At 35.0% G+C, this 21,972-nt stretch overlaps 2 protein-coding genes across 2 annotated transcripts; both read left to right on the forward strand.

Annotated features, from left to right (window-relative positions):
- Positions 1 to 2,488: 2,488 nt before the first annotated feature.
- Positions 2,489 to 12,181, forward strand: LOC123537571 (uncharacterized). Its single transcript, XM_045321388.2, has 2 exons — positions 2,489 to 2,645; positions 9,277 to 12,181. Exon 2 carries the CDS (start codon positions 9,279 to 9,281, stop codon positions 10,998 to 11,000), a length of 1,722 nt encoding a protein of 573 aa, XP_045177323.2. The 5' UTR covers positions 2,489 to 2,645; positions 9,277 to 9,278; the 3' UTR covers positions 11,001 to 12,181.
- Positions 12,182 to 19,884: 7,703 nt separating this feature from the next.
- LOC123535979 (uncharacterized) lies at positions 19,885 to 21,606 on the forward strand. Its single transcript, XM_045318749.2, has one exon. The coding sequence runs from the start codon at positions 19,885 to 19,887 to the stop codon at positions 21,604 to 21,606; it is 1,722 nt and encodes a 573-aa protein (XP_045174684.2).
- Positions 21,607 to 21,972: the final 366 nt, after the last annotated feature.

Genomic DNA, 21,972 nt, shown 5'->3' on the forward strand with positions numbered 1-21,972 from the left:
TGCAGATTACCGAACACTTTAAACATATTTTACCTAGATTTTGTGAAGACAATCAACTCTATAATTCCTCTATTCTATTAGAATTGAAACTGTACATGGGAGGCTGCCTTTTAACAATGATGCAGGAAATGGGCCACTTTGGAATCAAATATATGACGTCATCTCGTCATTTTCTTCGTTATTGAATCATAAACTATATTTAGATGATATGGTACCATAATGAGCAATCTATTCTTTACTTCATAAGCTATATTTAGATAAATAAATCAATAACGTTGCAAGAATACGTACTTATTATATAAAAAAAACTGGAAGCAGTATTTGTCTTTGGGCCCAAATTTACTCGTGCAGATCCTAACACTTCGGTATCCAATACGACAATGAACAAATTTCGACAGCTTGTTATAAGACAGTTATCATTAACAAAATGAACGCCGTCGACTGCGCATCTCTCAACCAAAATATGGAATATTACGAAAACCGACTTAAGACGTTTGAAACTTATCCAAAACAAATGCTTCCCGACAAATACAAGCTGGCGAGTGCGGGGCTTTTTTACAGCGGGAAAGCGGACGTATGCGAATGTTTTCGATGTCACGTAAAGTTAAGCGCTTGGGAAAAAACGGACTTTGCCTTGAAAGAGCATTATAAATGGTCTCCAAACTGCGAAGATATCAAAATAACGGGCGCTCCTCAACAAAAACAAACCGGATATGGATTTAGTACCACACTGGGAAGCTTTGGAACAACAACACGACCCATTAGCGATTTTGGAGCATTCAGTTCAACAACTACAAGTTCGAATTTGTTCAATAATAATAAAAGCTTTACTAGTAACACGACGAACTAACGAAAATAAATACGCTCGTATTTGTATTTATGACTGCTACTTTGTTAGAGAAGTGGTTAAGAATATTTGGTACTCCGCGTTACATCGTATAGTCGGAGTACCTTTGTCCTAGCAGTATTGATTACAAACTGTTTTAATACGCTCGAATCATTCGAGCTATACATAAGAGATTTTTCTGTTTTGAAATCAGTTCTAGCGAGTCACTACTAGAGACGACATCGCCTTATATCAAATTCAATGACAAAATGAAAAGCATGTAAAGTTTTTTAATCATATTGAAATTGTTAGACACAGTGTCAAATTGTATAATTTTGCACGCTTACACATTATTTTAAAATCGTTCACGACGATATAATGTAATACATATTTTACGAAAACGTATATTTAGTTAATGTACAGATGTTTTGCAAGGATGAGACCCAACATTCAGTGGTACTAGACAGTCGCTTATAAGCGATGACAAATGGGTAGAGGTTTCCAGAGTTTTTTACTCAAAAATAAAAAGAAAATAATTACAAATAAGAAATACAAAAATGAGTTTTATTTCTGTTCTTTTACTGTGCGAGTCAACCACGTTTTGCAAAACTTCAAAGTTTATATCGTTTATTATCAAGTTATAGATTAATTGAACTACAGTTAACAGTAAAACAGTTATACATGTTTATATTTAAACAGAGATGTGTATTTCATAACATATTGGTATACTATAGTGTTAACTGTATGTGAAATAATATTGTTCATGCCGAAATGTCATGTTGTATTTCACCTCATATAAAGTACGTTTGTCGTCTCTAAATACAGGCGTCTCGCAAATCGCAGTGAGAGTTTGTTATTGTTTTGTAAGGGTATAGATAGAACTATCCCGCAACTACGGAACAATATATGTAGAAGACACTAGAGTTACGCATAATTTGTAATCTACCTTTGAATTACCTTTTACCTTTTAAACATACGTTTTGGTATATATTGTCAATAAAAAAAACAACTGATAGCAGTATTCATCTTTTTTTTATATTTTTCACCCTTATTTAATGGACGGCTATAGCGGTATTAAACACATACCATATCTTTACACTTCGGTATCCAAAATGGCAATGAATAAATTTCGACGGTAATAAATACAGTCAAGGCGACGGTCTGATCAATATAATACGCATCAGTGTTCTGATTGGATACCACGTATTCTTGAATCGGATAAAAAAATTTTTTTATCTTCACCAAGGTTAACCAAGAAGCATTAAATGCGTTAATCGATGCTTCAGTCCAAAACTTACACTGGTACATTTATAGCGAAAAAAAACACCCCCAGCTTATTGTGTACAATACCAATTTGTACATGACAACATATCGGAGTTACATCTATAGCAGTTAAAAATACGGAGTAATAAAAATGATTACATACTTCTTTAATGAGACAGATCGTCTTTTCTATATCTATATCAATGTTCTCACGTTTTTAAACTAGACTTCTTGCAAATGCAAATTAAGTAAGATCTATAGGCATAAATATTAGGTATGATTTCTTCTGACAAAACAACTTCCCATGGAAGAGTGATCCTATTGAAGGGAGATAATACAGTTATGTTTCAACTGTATAAATGTAGTCGTAGTTTTGTCCCTTATTCATGTTTTCGTGTATGATATTTATAGACATTCTTGGAAGGAAGTAAAATAAAATTTTAGAAAAAAATGAGTAAAAATCAGATTTATTGAGTTACTTTTTTTCTGGACATTCTTGTTGATAGAAAAGTTGGTGTCTTGGAATAGTTTGCATATATTAGCGAAGGACAGTCAGGTAAATATTCCTTTATTAATGGTAATGCAGGTTAAGACATGTTTCGACATTATTGTTTTTAATAGAGATTAAGGAGATATGACCTATAAGTAGATCTCTATTACTAAAAACTTAAGTTTGGTAATATTGTTGTGACTGTAACTTATGCCCTCCTTCCATGCCTTCGAAGAAGGTGGTGTATATTGTTTTGCAGATGTCGGCCAGTCTGCCTGTCGGTCGGTCGGTTATCCAAATAATTGTACTGTACTCAAGAGTTGAATATCATTATATTTTTTTTGACTGATCGATATCCCTATAGGTATCGCACAGTAATAAGGCGCTTTAAAATATACACAAACAAAACAATAACATAATGTAAACAACGTATCAGAATGTAAAATCGGTCTACCCGAGGTCTCATTATATAGACTAGTCGGTCGGTATGTAGACCAATCGGTGTCCGGATGATAACTCAAGAACGCTTAGTTGTAGGATCATGAAAATTAACAGGATGGTTGGTCATGACCAGCAGATAACCCCCATATATTTTGAGGTCAATCGATAAAAGGTCAAGGTCACAGTGACCTTGAACAGTTAAATGGTTTCTGGATGATAACTCAAGAACGCTTGGGCTTTGGATCATGAAAGTTTAAAGAGTGGTTGGCCATGACCAGCAAATGACCTGTATTGATTTTGAGGTAAGTAGATCAAAGATAAAGGTCACAGTGACCTGTAACAGTTAAACGGTTTCCGGATAATAACTTGAGAACACTTGAACTTAGGATCACGAAACTTACTACGGAGGTTGATCATAACTAGCAGATGAGCCCTACTAATTTTGAGGTTAGTAGGTCAAAGGTCAAGGTCACAGTGACTCGGAACAGTTAAACTGTTTCAGGACAATAACTTAATAAGACTTGTGCCTAGGATCACGGAACTTAGTAGGAAGGTTGACCATGTCCAGCAGATGATGCGTTGGATCATGAAACGTAACATAAACATTGATCATTACCAGAAAATGATCCCTATTCATTTTGAAGCCAGTAGGTCAAAGGGCAAGGTCACAAGGACCCGGAATAATCAAACGGTTTCCGGATAACTTGAGAACGCTTGGGCCTAGGATCACGAAAATTAATAGGAATGTTGATCATCACCAGCAGATAACCCCTCTTGATTTTGAGGTCAGTAGGTCAAAAGTCAAGGTCAAAGTGACCCGTAACAATTAAACCGTTTCCGGGGAAATAACTTGAAAATGATATTAGTGAGTAGGTTATAGGAAAAAGATGTTTCATTTTGTTAAGAAAGCACCAAACTTTGTATGCAACTATTTTGAAGTATGCCGAATCCAAAAAAAAGGAGGAGACACGCAGTTCGCTTATCCCAATTAGTTTAAAATGAGGCCCCAAAAGGGACCTATATTTTATTTATTTTAATCATATATTTTTGAAAGCAATGTCCAAAAGGTTAATTAATAACCTAAATAAGTAACTATTTTTGACATAATATTTATTTAGTTACATTTTATACACATTTAACATGTAGGGCACTGACAAATGACATAGATGAGGCCCTAAAAGGGGGGAAATTGTTTAAAAGTTTCATTTACAGAATGACATTATTTTTAAGTGTGAATATTATATTACTCAGGTAAAGTTTAACAAACTAATTTTAGTATTCAATTATATCAAAATATTATTTATTATTCTTTACATTTTGAGGTTCATTAAGGGTACTTTATAAAAACAAGTTGACATATACATACATACTCAGTAATTCATATAATACTTGACAGTACTTGTACTGTACATGGGGTATCGATAGTTCGATTTCCCTATGAATATTATTAAGCATTCAAAAGAGCAGTTAAAGAAGGGGTTAATTTGTTTTTAGCTCGACTTTTCGAAGAAAAAGTAGAGCTGTTGTACTCGCCCCGGCGTCGGCGTCGGCTCGGTATTGCCGTTGGTTATAGCTTTTGATAAAGTCAAATATCTCTGTTACTATCAAAGCTATTGACTTGAAACTTAAAACAGTTATTTACTATCAAAGTCTACACCAGGAGAAACAATCCCCGTAACTCTGATTTTGAATTTTGACAGAATTAAGCCCCTTTTTAACTAAGAATGTTTTGTTAAAATTTTTGATAAAGTCAAATATCTCTGTTACTATTGAAGCTTTTGACTTGAAACTCAAAACAATTGTTAACTATCAAAATATGCACCAGGAGACACAATTCTCGTAACTCTGATTTGAATGTTGACAGAATTATGCCCCTTTTTAACTCCGAGTTTTTGGTTAAAGTTTTTGATAAAGTTAAATATCTCTGTTACTGTCAAAGCTATTGACTTGAAACTCAAAATAGTTATTTACCATCAAAGTGTACACCAGGAGAAATAATCCCCTTAACTCTGATTTGAATTTTGACAGAATTATGTCCCTTTTTAACTTAGAATTTTTTGTTAAATTTTTTGATAAAGTCAAATATCTCTGTTACTATTAAAGCTTTTGACTTGAACTCAAAATGGTTATTTACTATCAAAGTCTACACCAGGAGACACAATTCCCATAACTCTGATTTTAATTTTGACAGAGTTATGTCCCTTTTTAACTTGGATTTTTTTTACTGGCAAAGCTCTAATTCAGAGTCAAGCACTGAGAAAAGTCGAGCACGCTGTCTTACGGACAGCTCTTGTTTCTTGTATTTCAATATCTAATTTAAATGCAGTCGTGTATAACGTATTATACAAAACTTATAAAATTTATATGTTTTTCAAGACAATTAATGACTTCAAACTAATGCATACGATCATCCTAATGCTTTCTTTACAACGAAAGAAAATGGAATGTGAGCTAAATACATTGTTGTATTTATATTGCTAATTTCTATATATTCAATGATACTAATTTAGTTGAATTTGATTAAGATTTCTAGTTTTAGAATCAGTCTAAATTCCGCTTTCTTGAAAAGAGCACTTGTACTGTATAATAGATTAACCTTTGTACGGTTTGAACCAACAACCTTCCTATTGATCAGACAACACCTTTACCACTAGACGGTCTCTCTTACTAAACCCCTCCACATAGCTTATAAATTATAACTATAAACATTTGCTGTGATTCACTGCAGACGCCCCTAGAACGCAAATAGTTACGTATAAAAACTTGTTTAGGATGAAATTATGATACAGAAAGACAGACAGTCATGCCAAATAGAGTTCAAGATATAATTTTTTAAGGTAAAGACTAATCAATTAGTTTATAAACAATGTCTCCTTAAAATATACTGAGCTACTGTTATCTTGCATGTTAAGCCTTTTGACAAATAATGAAATAGTGTATTTTCTGTCTTGGGTTTCAAATCGGCCTAAATAATGATATCATGATCATTCAGAATATTGTACATGTGGGTCAGAGATGAGTATACTGTGCATCTCGGTATCATGGAGCTCATTCAGCATGGGTAAAATGACTATTGCAGGCCGTCCTAGTTATAATCATAGCTGATATGTTCTCTTTTTTCCAATACAGTGTTAGGAATACCTTTCAGTAGCGCAATTGTAAGTCCTAGAATAATTGCTTGTTTAGGGTAATGTCCCAAGCATTTTTTATGAACTTGCAGAAGTTGAAAGAAAAGTTACGATCAGGTTACCCTATACAAACAACTTTTATTTTTCGGCGTAACAGTCCTTTCAATATTTAACTAAAAATGTAATAGGTTTGTATATTTCACTCTCAAGCACACATGTCTTCAAAATGTCTAAGTATACAGGATCGGCTTGATACATTTATATCTGCCTTTGTATGTATTCTTGTAGTTACATTGATGAGTTTCCTCCAACTTATAGCAGCTAATTATGAAGCGTATTACATAATCAAAGCCAAATACCAGTTCTCTTGACCATTGCCAGTTGACAGGATTAGCAATGTCAATGTGTCAGTGCATCTGTAGCAAACAAATGTATACCATGTCGCAGACAAGTTAGTGCATAACATGTTGTAATTTCAAACGTTTGGAACAATACAACATGGTCATGTTATAAACAAAGGTATCAAGCTGTAAGTCAGTAAATTGTGCCAGATAAAATTCTAGTTTTTAAAAAAAAGGACAGCATGAAAACATCTAAATTACCTCATGTTGACATTTCTAATATTTATATATGAAGCCATGTTTGGGGAGAGACGTTAAGGTATAAACATACTAAATAGCTGGCCTTCTTTATTCTAGATAAAATTGATAAATTTCAAATGGCTACAGCACAGAGTAGGACCCGTTTTAAATGTCTGTAGCTTACATTTTTACATTTTCTTAAAGAATATTGTCAGTGCTGAATAAAAAATCAAAAGAGAATTGCGGGTAATGTACTTCAGTCAAACAAACCAACTACAATATCAAGTAAAAATGATACCCCAAATTGTATGACCTACATTTCAATTAACAGATCTGTCATGCTATCATATTATTGCGAAAATGCTTCCTATATGCCAAGGATAGATCTGGAATATCTGCAAAAAAATGTAAAAAAGGAAGAAAAAAAAAGCTTTCCTGAGCAAAGAAGGAGGACGGACTCTTTGAATGCGCCGTTTTGCGACTACCATGATTTTTTCCGCACCAGTTTTCTATTTAGTGTCTGTATACCTTACTTGTGATCTTTGCATTGCTTAATTCTGTTAAATCTGGAATGCCCAGTAATGACACTTGACTTTCATTAACATGTACACTTCATAGAACCAATTAATTGCCAGTGCAATAACACATTCATGTATAAGAAATATAAATTTGTCAAACAAATGTATAAGAGAAGTGCTGGGAAATCTATTACAATTCCTGGATATATATTAGAAGGGTGTGAATATCAGTTTCGTTTATTTTATGGGTATTTGGATGAGTCATTTGATTTGAAAACATGATCACATATAACATACAAAAATGATCTATTGAAGGGTCTCTCCATTTTTTATGTAAATATATTGCCCTAATAATTACATATATGAACCGCGCCATGAGAAAACCAACATAATGGGTTTGCGACCAGTATGGATCCAGACCAGCCTGCGCATCCGCGCAGTCTGGTCAGGATCCATGCTGTTCGCTTTCAAAGCCTACTGCCATTAGAGAAACTGTTAACGAACAGCATGGATCCTTACCAGACTGCCATATGCGCAGGCTGGTCTGGATCCATGCTGGTAGCAAACCCACTATGTTGGTTTTCTCATGGCGCGGCTCATATAAAGGTAACCTCGTGGACCTAAACATGTGAATATGTTTTACTTTTTTTATATGTTGTACATTATATATCCATGAATTATGTTTCTTTACTTATGTTAAGTTCAGTAATATGACATTTTTTAAAAATTTAATGAAAGAAATAAATTAATTTACCCTTAAAATGTGATCCCCTTTAAGGACCTCATATTATTTTTCCCGAGTCTTGTATATTGAATGTGTATGGATGTAATTGAATACATTTTGTATTTAGGGTTACAATTTGAAAAGGTAATGAATTAACATTAATTTTTTTAAATTGTTCTAGATATATTCAATTGAAATAGATAAAAGGTAGTTCCCCTTTAGGGCCTCATGTTTTGGTCTATCTAAGCCTACAAATCGTATATGTAGTCCATTTCCGATCCAGTATACTTTATAATACTTATATTCAAACTTAAATGCTTTCTTCATAAGAAACATCTTTTTACATGCAGTTGTGAAACCAAACATACAGTAAAATAAGATTACCTCCCTTTTTAGTATGTATCTTGAGAAACAAGAGTAGTTTGCAGTAAACGTTGTTTATTTGTCAATACCAAATGGTTGTATATCTATGCTAGTGATATGTTATCCATGTTTAGATCATATGACGCATTACTTTATAGATAAATTTCAATTTAAAGGAAAAATTATATTTTTCCAAGACATATTTACCTCCCTTTTTTAAATTGATTTGAAAGGAGGTTCCAGGGCAGATATAGCATGTCTCCTCCACTTGTAGGAATTCGGATACCTTAAAGTAATTTCATGCAAAAATCGGTGCTTTCTTCACAAACGGGAACATCTTTGCCATTTTTTGTTCCATATCTTACTCGCTATATAACCAAGGATCACGAAACTTTATAGGGAGGTTGATCATGACCAGCAGATGACCCCTCTTGATTTTGAAGTCAGTAGGTCAAAGATCAAGGTCACATTGACCCAGAACAGTAGCACACACTCTTTAGCCAAATAACTAGAGAATGCTTTTGTCTAAGATCACATTTGATACGGAGGTCACTTATGACTGGTAAATGGCCCATAATTATTGATTTGAGGTCAGTACGTCAGACGTCCAGTACACAGTGACCAAATAATTTCTATTCCTCATGCAGTTACTGAATGCATCAAGCGGGGCATTTCGTGTTCTACGAGCTCTTGTTTTAGTTTGCATGAGACGACACAGAAATGCATATTAAAGATAGTATACATTGTATCTGGGAAAAAAATCTGTTTTGGTCAAAGTGACATTCATAGGAATAGAGTTACACCTTCATAATTTTGTGGTGACTGTTAAACATTTGTTTAAAAACTAATGTAGCATTACTAATATAGAGAATTAGTCTGCCAAATGATTTTCTGTTGTATTACATTTAATTAGACCATTAAACGTTGTGTTTGCATTTCCAGAAATGGCAGTGTCAGGACGCAAGTTGTCAGATTTTCAAGGCTCAGTGTCACTAGGATCATCCGAGGACTTTGACCTCAGCTGTCAGCCTTGTCTTACCATTGGTCAGCATGTTGCAGCTCACGGATTTTGTGTGGAATGCCAGGAATATCTATGCAAAACTTGCTTTGAGTATCACAAGAGGACAAAAGCCTCGCGAAATCACCAACTTCTTGATAAAGACAACGTTGGTAAACATGCCAGTACCAGTAAAGATTCTGAGGAATGCACAGAAAAATGTTCAGTGCATAAAAAGGAAATAATCAAATTTTTCTGTCCAACACACAAGGCTCTTGGCTGCAATGACTGCATCATCTTGGATCACCGGACATGTAAGATTGACTACATACCTGATAAATGTGCAGATATAGGGGACAGTGAGGAATACAGGGATATCATGAAGAAACTTAGCGAGAAAATGAACGACGCAGAGGATATCATGAAGAAAGCTGAAGTAAGAGATAAAGAAATTGATAATTGCCATGCTGGTATTATCAAGGAAATCCTCAACTTCAGGAAGGAAATAAATGAACGCCTAGATCAACTGCAACAAAAAATTCAAAAAGATGCTGACAAAAAGAAATCCAACGATAAAATAATAATTAAGATGGTATTTGATGAATGTGCAAATATCTCTTCTGATATCAAGAAATTACAGTCAAGTTTACAGGCTGACAAGTCGTCACGACAGAACGGGCAACTTTACATCAACATTAAACATGCTGAGTCTAAACTGAAGTCAGATGAAGTGCAGAAGGCAGGTGAAAATCTAGCGAAGACAAACATACAGTACTCGTTTGAACGGAATACTGATCTTGAAAATATGTTGTCCAAACAAAGTGTATTTGGGAAGTTAAACCTCAGTACTAGCTTCATCACGTCGACAAAGAAGAATCAAATTAAAACCCTAACGCACAAAAAAGATATAAATGTAAGAACAAAGTCAGATAGTGGGTTAAAATGCTTTATCACAGGATGTGCCGTTTTACCTTCTAACAAACTTGTACTGGCTGATAACATCAATTGCAAGCTGAAAGTTGTAGACAGACAGAGTAAAACTGTGATAGAAGAGACAAAACTAGACTCAAATCCATTGGACATTGCTGTATTGCCCCTGGACCAGATTGCAGTAACAGCACCAAGAAACACAGAAATTCTTATAATGAAAACAGCTGGTAAACTGACAACTGTCCACAAGATTCCAGTTAAATATAATTGCTATGGTATAACTTATCATCAAGGTCATCTCTATGTTGTTTGCCAGAATCCTAATAGTGTACTGGTACTGGATACACAAGGTAATGTCCAGAACACAATCTCCCTGAATAATGACATATTTAAACTCCCAGAATATATTGTGGTAAGTGAGGATTCCAGACATATCTATATCAGTGACTTTGATAGCAACTGTATAGTCAGTATAACATTACAAGGTGATGTATCAGCTGTATACAAACACAAGAAACTTAATTCACCACGGGGAATGGTGATGTTAGATGATGGATCATTGCTGGTGTGCAGCTTCCAATATAGTGGAGCCATTCATCATATATCAGGAGACTTGAAGCAAGGTCAGATAATGATAGATGGTCTATCTAATTTATGGTCTATATGCCACAGTAATCATCATTATGAAGTCTATATTGGCTGCATGAGTGATCAGCTGAAAGTGTTTAGTACGAAATGAACAATCACAACTCCTATATCTAAGTAAATTGATAAAGTAAATAACGATATAAATGATATTTAACTGACTATAAACTGTATACAGAAAAAATGAAACACAATTTCAGGTTTCTAATTACATTTTGATTTATCAAAACAAAGAAATATTGATAACAAATGTTTAAATTTTTTTGACTTCTTTGCAAAATAATTTTGTACACCAAATTATTATGTAATAATATGGTGGACGGATAGCTCAGTGGTTTGCACATTGGCCTTCCAATCCTGAGGTCGGGGGTTCGATCCCCGGCAGCTACTCGGGACTTTTCAGGAACGCTTTTCAGTGTTTCCCACCCAAGTAGAGGTGTACTGGTCAGGATCCCAGGCAATCATTGCGTGTATCAGTGCTATACACTGGGCACGTTAAAGAACCAGGCAATTCGCAACGAGCTAGTCTAAGTTAGCCGGACAAGCCTGTATCTGATTTCTGATCTCTCTGTCGTGGGGGCTTTGTCTCACTCTGTCCCTCTGGCCAGATCGCTCTGTGTCTGTACTAGTAGAGGATGAATTAAGCGCCCTGTGTGGCTGCATTTGAACTATGTAAAGCGCCTTTGAACATGAAATTGATCATGAAAAGGGCGCTATATAAATCTGGTATAATAATAATAATAATAATAATAATAATAATAATGTAAATGAAAATACAAAAGCCAAATAAGTAATGTCATTTAAAGTTATTATACAATTTGTTTTTATTTCATGTAACCTCATATATTTACCTTCACACACACACACACACACATACACACACACACACACACACACACATATATATATATATATATATATGATATCTGTGATTTATTTACTTTGAATATCTGAATTTGATTTTTTTAACGTTCACAAATCTTAGATATATCTATGATTTATTACCTTATTAGTCTGATTTTGACTAAAGCAAATTTATCTGCTTACAATTTTAAAACACCTGTCTTTTTGTCCATGAATTCTTTCAAAATTTGTTTTAACTTTTACGTTTAATTTGAAATAAACTGTTAGAAGAATCTGCGTAATGCACAAGAACTGTGATTCAAAAGACTTCTACTCTTAAATTGAGTTTTAACATAATTTATAGCTGTTTTTGTTCTGTTTGTTTGAAGTGTCTATCAATTTCTGTATAAATACAGTTTATCATTTATCCAACCTTTGTTTGTCAGTGAGTCACTTATTGTATTGTTTAAGTCAAACCAATACAATATAGGTCATACGGCAACTTGACAGTTTTTACAATGATATAAGAAGATGCTATGCAACTCTCCAGTCATATTGATGATGATGCTGGCACCTGGTTAGAACAGCCACCATTTCACAGCTGTACAGTTTCTTGACATAATAACTAAAATAACATTATCAAATAAAGGCTAGTAGGTACTGGTCATACCCGAATTTCATTTAAATAGCCCCAACAGTATTCTGCGAAACACAATCATATTAGAAACAAGAGGGCGTCTTACTGAGCTGACATTGTCCATTTTTGTAATGTTGACTAATTCAAACCATAACTTAGATATGTTTAACCAGCTGGTTATCAAACCACTCGAACTTACGAACCCTGGATTGAGCGGCCAACACCTAATCCACTAGACCACCACTCCCCACCACAGTTTCTTTAGAAGAAAAGGTTGGTACTGGTACAGAATCCAGGAACAGTGGTTAGGCTACTTGCTTGCCATGAAATAATTCAAATAAAGTTGAAAAACGGCGCTAAGCCCGAAAAAAAGAAGGTGGCACAGCTGTACATCTTGTATAAAGGTCTTTTATGACGAAAAGCAGAAAATAACTTTTCAACTTGCAAAATATATGATTTGAAGAGATGGACAGTTGAATCCAAATTTAGGAGAAACGATTGTTATAAACCAAAGCTATTTACCACTGCAGTATATTGTCAAAGAAAATAATTACCGTCTTTATCAGAGTTCAGATTATTAAAAAAGACAATCAACAATACAATGTGCATTGAAAAGAAAAATAATCTTGGAGAAGTTTGATACCTATTAAATTAAATTACATATCAGCTGTTTTGATTGCAGTTCTGACAGTTGAAATGCAAGCAATTTGGCAGTTTAGTCGCAATTTGTTTTACAATGTCTATGTATGATTGCCAAGTAATTGTTTGCCTGTATTGACTTGATTGATGTCTACGGTGTCAACAGTACCTGTAGATCTGTTGTTTGTATGACAGTATATGTTAATGTTTAAAAGGTACATTTGGTTTCAGTGAGACCTAACCAGTTTTAAGTCTGACACTTGGTCATTAGAATCTGAAAATACTGGTTATGCAAGAAAGCAGCTTTAATGAGAAAGCGTAAATATGTGGTTTCTTTTACAAACTGAAATAATTGTTTATAAATATTTCTTGCAGTTAACTATGCAGTAGCTTAGCAACCTGTTAGGCCCAAACGCCCAGGTTTGGCCTGTACATGGTTTTCACAAGCATGGTTTGTTAATTATTTATTAAAAGGAATAGATTATATCCCCAAACAAATGTCAAAATGTTAAAGAGCTGTTCTATAATTCAAATTTTACCAGAGGAATCTTACCCTCGGATCCTCCTAATTTATGTGCCTGCACACCCCTTGGTGATTGGCTATGCCCCTGCTATATATTGATTGCTTACTCTACTATGAAAGTTTATTTATTAATAAAAGGATGACTGGAAGAAATTTAGAAGATAATAAGTTCATTATTTTGCAAAAAAAGGACAGGTTCTGTTTGTTATAGAATATATTCCCTTATTAATGCCAAATTTTGCAAAGTGTTGGGATGTAATAAAATATAAACTATTAATACAACTTATTATTAAGGAATTTCAACAATTACAGCATCACCATACTGCTGATATTCCTTTATGACCAAAACTAGTTTAAAATTAAAACAAATATATCAATTGTGAAAATCGGGTCAGCTTGCATTTATTATGGGGAAGGCATAAAGTAAGGAATATAGGGTTGTAATGTAAAAGATTAAAGAAATACAAATCATTCTAAATGGGAATTTTAAGTTTTTTTAGTTTTTAATTGATTGTTCTTCTTCACAGAATTGTTTTATGACACATTTTAGTTGATTTAAAATTTCGGTTGTTTTAGGTATTCGAAATGTATAGCTTTTTATTAATGATTTATTTTAATTTTTAAGACTCGAGCTGATAGTTGTAATGAAAAACATTTGCAAGTTGTGATGAAAAACCATTTCACAGTTTTTGTTGATTTTATTTTTTGAGCGGCAATGTTACAAGTACTACCAGGTTATAAATTTTAATATAATAGACAAATATGATTTATCACTTTAATTTTATAACAGCAAATTTGAGGTGTTTGTTTTACATATTGAAGGTTGTTATGTATAAAGGCATTGTCAGACGTCAAATAATCATCAGTTTTCAACAAGGGTGGTTGTTTGTTTATCGCAGAATGTCTGTGATTATATACTGAAAAATGTTTTGATAGTTATCCATGTCATAAGTAGATTTTATATATCTTGTACATACTGTACAATAATATAATCATAAGTGCTTTAAATTGTATATGTACTACAACATTTTTGAAAGCTATGATTATTAAAATAGATTTGCATCATTTTGATGCTGAGAATACAATGTGTTTTATATCCCCGCTTCGAAGAAGGAGGGGTATATTGTTTTGCAGATGTCGGTCGGTCAGTCGGTATGTAGACCAATCCGTTTCTGGATGATAACTCAAGAACGCTTGGGCCCAGGATCATGAAAGTTGATTGGAAGGTTAGTCATCACCTGCAGATGACTCCTATTGATTTTGAGATCAGTATTTCAAAGGTCAAGGACACAGTGACCCGGAGCAGTTAAAGGGTTACCGGATGATAACTCAAGAACGCTTGGGCCTAGGATCATGAAAGTTGATAGGAGATTGAACATGACGAGCGGATGATCCCTATTGATTTTGAGGTTAAGAGGTCAAGATCAAGGTCACAGTGACCCGGCACAGTAAAATGGTTTCCGGATGATAACTCAAGAATGCTTAAGCATAGGATCGTGAAAGTTGATAGAGAGGTAGGCCATTACCAGCAGATGTCCCATATTGATTTTGAGATCAGTAGGTCAAAGTTAAAGGTCACAGAACCTAGAACTGTAAAACAGTTTCTGGGCGATATTTCAATAACGCTTGGGCTAGGATCAGGAAAATGGAGGTTGGTCATGACGAGCAGATGACAACTTTTGATTTTTAGGTCATTAGGTCAAAGTTTAAGGTCACATTGGCCAGGAACAGTTAACGGTTTCCAGAAAATAACTCAAGAACGCTTTGGCCAAGGATCATGAAAGTTGATAGAGAGGTTAATCATGACCAGCAGATGACCCCTATTGATTTTGGGGTCAGTTGGTCACAGGTCAAGGGCACAGTGACCCGGAACAGTAAAACCGTTTCTAGACGGTTACTTTAGAACGCTTGGGCCTAGGATCACGAAACTTGATAGGAAGATAGGTCATGACCAGTAGATGAGCCCTTTAGATTTTGAGGTCGATAGGTCAAAGGTCAATGTCACATTGACCCAGAACAACAGTAGAACTTTTGTTTACAGTGAGCAAATAATTTATTTTTGTTTCTTGTGCAATTACTGAATGAAACAAGGGGAGCATTTCGTGTTCTATGTTCCAGTTTGACAGATTGATTACTAAACTGTGATTGGTCGGTAATCTCATCTCTGAGTTGTGATTTGTTCCTGATCTGATGTCTGAGCTGATATTGGTTCAGTGTCTGATCTCAATGAGCTGTAATTGGTTCATGCTCTGATCTCTGTGAATAGTGAATGGTTTTTAACGTTAAGCAGATTTTCAAATAACTGCACATGAATGATCCCCGTCACATGATATGACGAGAAAGACACTAGGTCCACGATCAAGGTTGTGCCTCAAAAGTCGAATAGCATTTATTACTTATCGCTCCTTATCTTCTATTCTGCTGGAATAATTCTTATATGCCTCATCGAGACGAAGACCCATCTTCCAAGGCGGAGGACACACGTTGAGTTAATACTTAGTAGATCAAATAGCTAATTTCGTTTTTGCTCTATACTTTCTAAGTCGCTAGAAGATTTTTAATAAACTGGCATCAGCTTTTTACCCCTTCAAACAATTCTGAAGGTCCAAAGTCAAGAATACACTTTGAGGCCAAAACAGTTTATTTCGTGTTGCTCCATTTCATCTACACCGCTGCAAAGATGGTAAAACTGATATCACTTGTTAAAACTCAGCAAGCAACATACAAACTTCAAGACCTATGGCTAGGTCCAACACTTTTTCCTGTATCAATGTGGCTTCTGAAGGTATTGATTAGCCTTGATATTTGCTCTCGTTACTGTACCATTTAACCAGAAATGTCCGTATTTTAGAGACGTAATGTCTTGTTAACTTTTCTGTAAGCATAATATTTGGTTGAAATCTAATTTGCAATAAAGAAGTAGTCCGGACAAACCTAATCAATAGAGTATGAAAAAATTAGCTGTAAGAAGATCCCTTGGAGGCATAGAACGCTAACAAGCAAAATAACGGCCAACTTGGTTTGACTAAATAAAAAAGAATGGATTCCATGATATAACAACACCGAATCCAAATATGGGTGAAATTTATACAATTGAAGACTACTGTTGCGTTAAGTTTGAAGTTGATAGAATTAAACATTAAGAGACTCGGTTTGACTTACTCTGGTTATCAGAGATAACGAAATGCGCAACATATATTTACATAAAGATTCAAAGGACTCCATGATCCTAAAGAACCAGATGATATTACAAGGGGCCTCCATTGCCGGGTGGTTAAGGCCACGAAGTACTGTCCCCTTACCACTATGGATTCAAAATATCGCTTATAGTGTAGAATTCTTAAATGTAAGAACGCCGTCCAGCAGAGATATACGCAAGCTCGTTGGTTTAACTTAGGTAACCGCCTATGCCTAAAGTAATGTCTGGAATGGCACATAAGGGTTCTCTCCATTATCAAACACTGGAAAGTCTCCCATATGGCATATATCTGTGTCCACAAAATTTACTGGAAGCATGCTTCTATGCTCTTGAACAGTGTGGATATTAATTTCGAGGCCGTACGTAAATATCTGAGCCCAAATGAAGTTTGCTAACAGCTGATTCTAACAGACCGTATACCTGCGCAATCTCATAATATGCCCATTTAGATGTATAACAAAACCATGAAAGACTCTTACAGCTGCCACAAGCAACTCCAAGACTGCTGTTGTGATAGTAACATTTCTAAGTAGAGCCCTTGGAAGCATGATAACCAACTGAAAACATTTATAATTTGGATAATGACAAATATTTTCAAAACTATAGTATTGGATCATACCTTTGATATAAAGTTTGGTAGAAATCTGAACGTAAACCAAACAAATTTTATTTGTGAAATAATTGACGTGTGAAAAATATCTTTAAAGGGGTTTTTGCTTTACATATGCTAAACAAGACTCTCACAGGATCATAGAATATAATAATGAACAGGTTTGGTATAATTGTACAAATATCTTTAAGGCAAGGTGTGAACGAACTCCATCTCGTTACCCCTCTTAAAGTGTACTTACTATTGGTTCCTTGTTTTAACATCATGTCTGATCTCCACTGTTAATACTGTCCCAAAGACCGGACACTTAACATATTTTTACTAAGGATACCAAGATTTGTAATCGTCTGTCAACTCTATAATTCCTCTTCTAGAAGTGAAACAGAATATGGGCGGCTGTCTTTTAACAATGTTGCAGGTATAATACGTCCGTAATATTTTATTCAACAAAACAAGCTTTCCTTAAACATTTAATTACCCTTAAACACAGCTGAAATCATGGTCAAATTGTAAGCTTAGCTCGAATTAAATATTTTCAAGTGACAGAAATTATACACAGGTTACTAACTGAGTGGCCACACATGACCATTGTTCTATACAAACATGACATTTTCAGTAGAGTGGTCCTACTGAAGGGAGATAATACAGTTATGTTTCAACTGTATAAATGCAGTCATAGTTTTATCCGTTATACATGTTTGTGTATGGTATTTATAGACATTCTAAGAAAGGAAGTAAAATACAACTTTAAGAAACAAAAAGAGAATATGAAAAATCAGATTTATCAAGTTACTTTTTCTGGACATTCTTGGTGATAGAAAAGTTGGTGTCTTGGAATAGTTTGCATAGTTATTAGCGAAGGACAGTCAAGTAAATGTTCCTTTTTTAATGGTAATGCAGGTGAAGACATGTTGTTACATTGTTTTTATACAGCAAATATAGATTAAGGTGATATGATCTACAAATATTACTGAAAACTTGAGCTGTGACAGTAACTTATTATGTCCACCTTCGAAGAAGCTGGGGTTTATTATTTTGCAGATGTCTGTCGGTCGGTCTGTCTGTATATCGGTCGGTTGATTAGTCGGTCGGTATGTCGAACTAATCGGTGTCCGGATGATAATAAATTCAAGAACAATTGGGCCTAGGATCATGAAAACTAAAACAGAGGTTGGTCATGACAAGCAGATGACCCCTATTTATTTTGATGTCAGCAAATCAAAGATCAAGGCCACAGTGACCTTGAACATTTAAACGGTTTCTTGACGATAACTTGGTAACGCTTGGGCCTAGGATCACGAAATTTACTATGAAGGTTGATCATGACCAGATGATGACCCTACTGATTTTGAGGTCAATAGGTCAAAGGTCGAGGTCACAGTGACCCTGAACAGTTTAATCGTTTCTGGACGATAACTTGAGAAAACTTGGACCTATGATCACGAAATTTAAAAAAGAGGTTGACTAATTACCAGCAAACGATCCCTATTGATTTTGAAGTCAGTAGGTCTAAGGGCAAGGTCACAATGACCAGGAACAATTAAACGGTTTCTCCGACGATAACTGGAGAACGCTTGGACTTAGGATCACGAAACTTACTATGCCCGTTGATCCGTTGATCATTACCAGCAGATAACCCTATTGATGTTTAGGTCAGTGGGTCAAAGGTCAAGGTCATAGTGATGTTGTTCAGTTAAACCGAGGTTGACCATGACCAGCAGATGACCCTATTGATTCTGAGGTCATTAGGTCAACGGTCAAGGCAAGGTCACGGTGACTCGGCCTAGGATCAAGAAAACTTATAGGGATGTTGATCATGACCAGCAGATGATCCCTATTGATTTTGAGGTCAGTAGGTCAAAGGTCAAGGTCACAGAGATCCGTAACAGTTAAACAGTTTTCGGGTGATATCATGAGAACGCTTAGGCCTAGGATCAAGAAATTTAATAAGTAGGTTAATCATGACAAGCAGATCACCCCTATTGATTTTGAGGTCAGCAGGTCACAGGCAGATGATCCCTATTGATTTTGAGGTCAGTAAGTTAAAGGCCAATGTCACATTGACCCAGAACAGTAGCATTCTTTTGCCAAAGAACGAGAGAATGCTTTGATCTAAGATCACATTTGATACGGAGGTCACTTATGATTGGTAAATGACCCATAATTATTGATCGGAGGTCAGTACGTCAAATGTCCAGTACACAGTAAACAAATAATTTTTGTTCCTTGTGCAGTTACTGAATGCATCAAGGGGGGCATTTCATGATCTTCGAGCTCTTGTTATAATTTGCACGAGATGACACACAAATGCATATTAAAGATATCATACATTGTCTCTAGGGGAAAAAATCTATTTTGATCAAAGTGACATTGAAGGAGTTATACCTTCATAATTATGTGGTGACTGTTAAACATTTGTATTAAAACTAAAATGGACCATTACTAATATATAGAACTAATCTACTACATGTACATCTGTTGTATAACCTTAATTAGACGATTAAACGTTATGTTTGCATTTCCAAAAATGGCAGTGTCAGGACGCAAGTTGTCAGATTTTCAAGGCTCAATATCACTAGGATCAGAAGAGGACTTTAACCACAGTTGTCAGCCTTGTCTTACCATTGGTCAGCATGTAGGAGCTCATGGATTTTGTGTCGAATGCCAGGAATATCTATGCAAAACTTGCTTTGAGTATCACAAGAGGACAAAAGCCTTACGAAATCACCAACTTCTTGATAAAGACAACGTTGGTAAACATGCCATTACCAGTAAAGATTTTGAGAAATGCACAGAAAAATGTTCAGTGCATAAAAAGGAAATAATTAAATTTTTCTGTCTAACACACAAGGCGCTTGGCTGCAATGATTGCATGATCTTGAATCATCGGGCATGCAAGATTGACTATATACCTGACAAATGTGCAGATATAGGGGACAGTAAGGAATACAGGGATATCATGGAGAAACTGAACGAGAAAATAAAAGATGCAGAGGATATCATGAAGAAAGCTGAAGTAAGAGATAAAGAGATAGATAAATGTCATGCCGGTATTATCAAGGAAATCCTTAACTTCAGGAAGGAGATAAATGAACGCCTAGATCAACTGCAACAAATAATTCAGAAAGATGCTGACAAAAAGAAATCCAGTGATAAAATAATAATTCAGATGGTACTTGAGGAATGTGCAAATATCTCTTCTGATATCAAGAAATTACAGTCAAGTTTACAAGCAAAGTCGTCACGACAGAACGGGCACCTTTACATCAACATTAAACGTGCTGAGTCTAAACTGAAGTCAGATGAAGTGGAGAAGGCAGATGAAAATCTGGCGAGAACGAACATACAGTACTCATTTGAACGGAATACTGATCTTGAAAATATGCTGTCCAAACAAAGTGTACTTGGGAAGTTAAACCTCAGTACTAGCTTCGTCACGTCGACAAAGGAGAAAAAAATTAAAACCCTAACGCACAAAGAAGATATAACTGTAAGAACAAAGTCAGATTCCTCTTCGTACAATTGCTGCTATATCACAGGATGCGTCATCTTACCTTCTAACAAACTTGTACTTGTTGATAGCAATTATTGCAAGCTGAAAGTTTTAGACAGACAGAGCAAAACCTTGATAGAAGAGAAAAAACTTGACTCAAAACCATGGGACATTGCTGTATTGCCCCAGAACCAAATTGCAGTAACAGTACCAGGAAACAAAGAAATTCTTATAATGAAAACAGCTGGTAAACTGTCACCTGTCCACAAGATTTCAGTTAAATGTAATTGCTATGATATATTTTATCATCAAGATCATATCTATGTTGTTTGCCAGAATCCTAATAGTGTACTGGTACTGGATAAACAAGGTAATGTCCAGAACACAATCTCCCTGAATAATGACATATTTAAACTCCCAGAATATATTGTGGTAAGTGAGGATTCCAGACATATCTATATCAGTGACCGTGGTAGCCGCTGTATTGTCAGTATAACATTACAAGGTGATGTAGCAGCTGTATATAAGGACGAGAATCTTAGAAGACCACAGGGAATGGTGATGTTAGATGATGGATCATTGTTGGTGTGCTGCTACTTGGGTGGTACCATTCATCATATATCAGGAGACTTGAAACAAGGTCAAATAATGATTGATGGTGTACCGGTACCAGTGTCTATATGCTACAGTCATCATCATGATGAAGTCTATATTGGCTGCTTAGGTGATCAGTTGAAAGTGTTTGGTATGAAATGAACAATCACAAGAACTATATCTAAGTAAATTGATAAAGTAAATAACGATATAAATGGTATTTAACTGACTATAAACTGTATACAGATCAAATGAAATACAATTTCAGGTTTCTAATTACATTTTGATTTATCAAAACAAAGAAATAATTGATAATAGATTTTATGAATTATTTGATTTCTATGCAAAATAATTCTGTACACAATAATGATTATGTAAATGAAAATTTATAAAAGCCAAAAAATGTAATGTCATTTAACGTTATTATACAATTTTTGTAACCGCATCGGTAGCCCAGTGGTAGAGCGTCCGCTTCGAGTGCGGTTCCTAGGTCATACCAAAGACGTAAAAATGATACCAGTAGCTTCC

Source organism: Mercenaria mercenaria, chromosome 17, assembly GCF_021730395.1.
Source record: "Mercenaria mercenaria strain notata chromosome 17, MADL_Memer_1, whole genome shotgun sequence".
NCBI classification, from domain to species: Eukaryota; Metazoa; Mollusca; class Bivalvia; order Venerida; family Veneridae; genus Mercenaria; species Mercenaria mercenaria.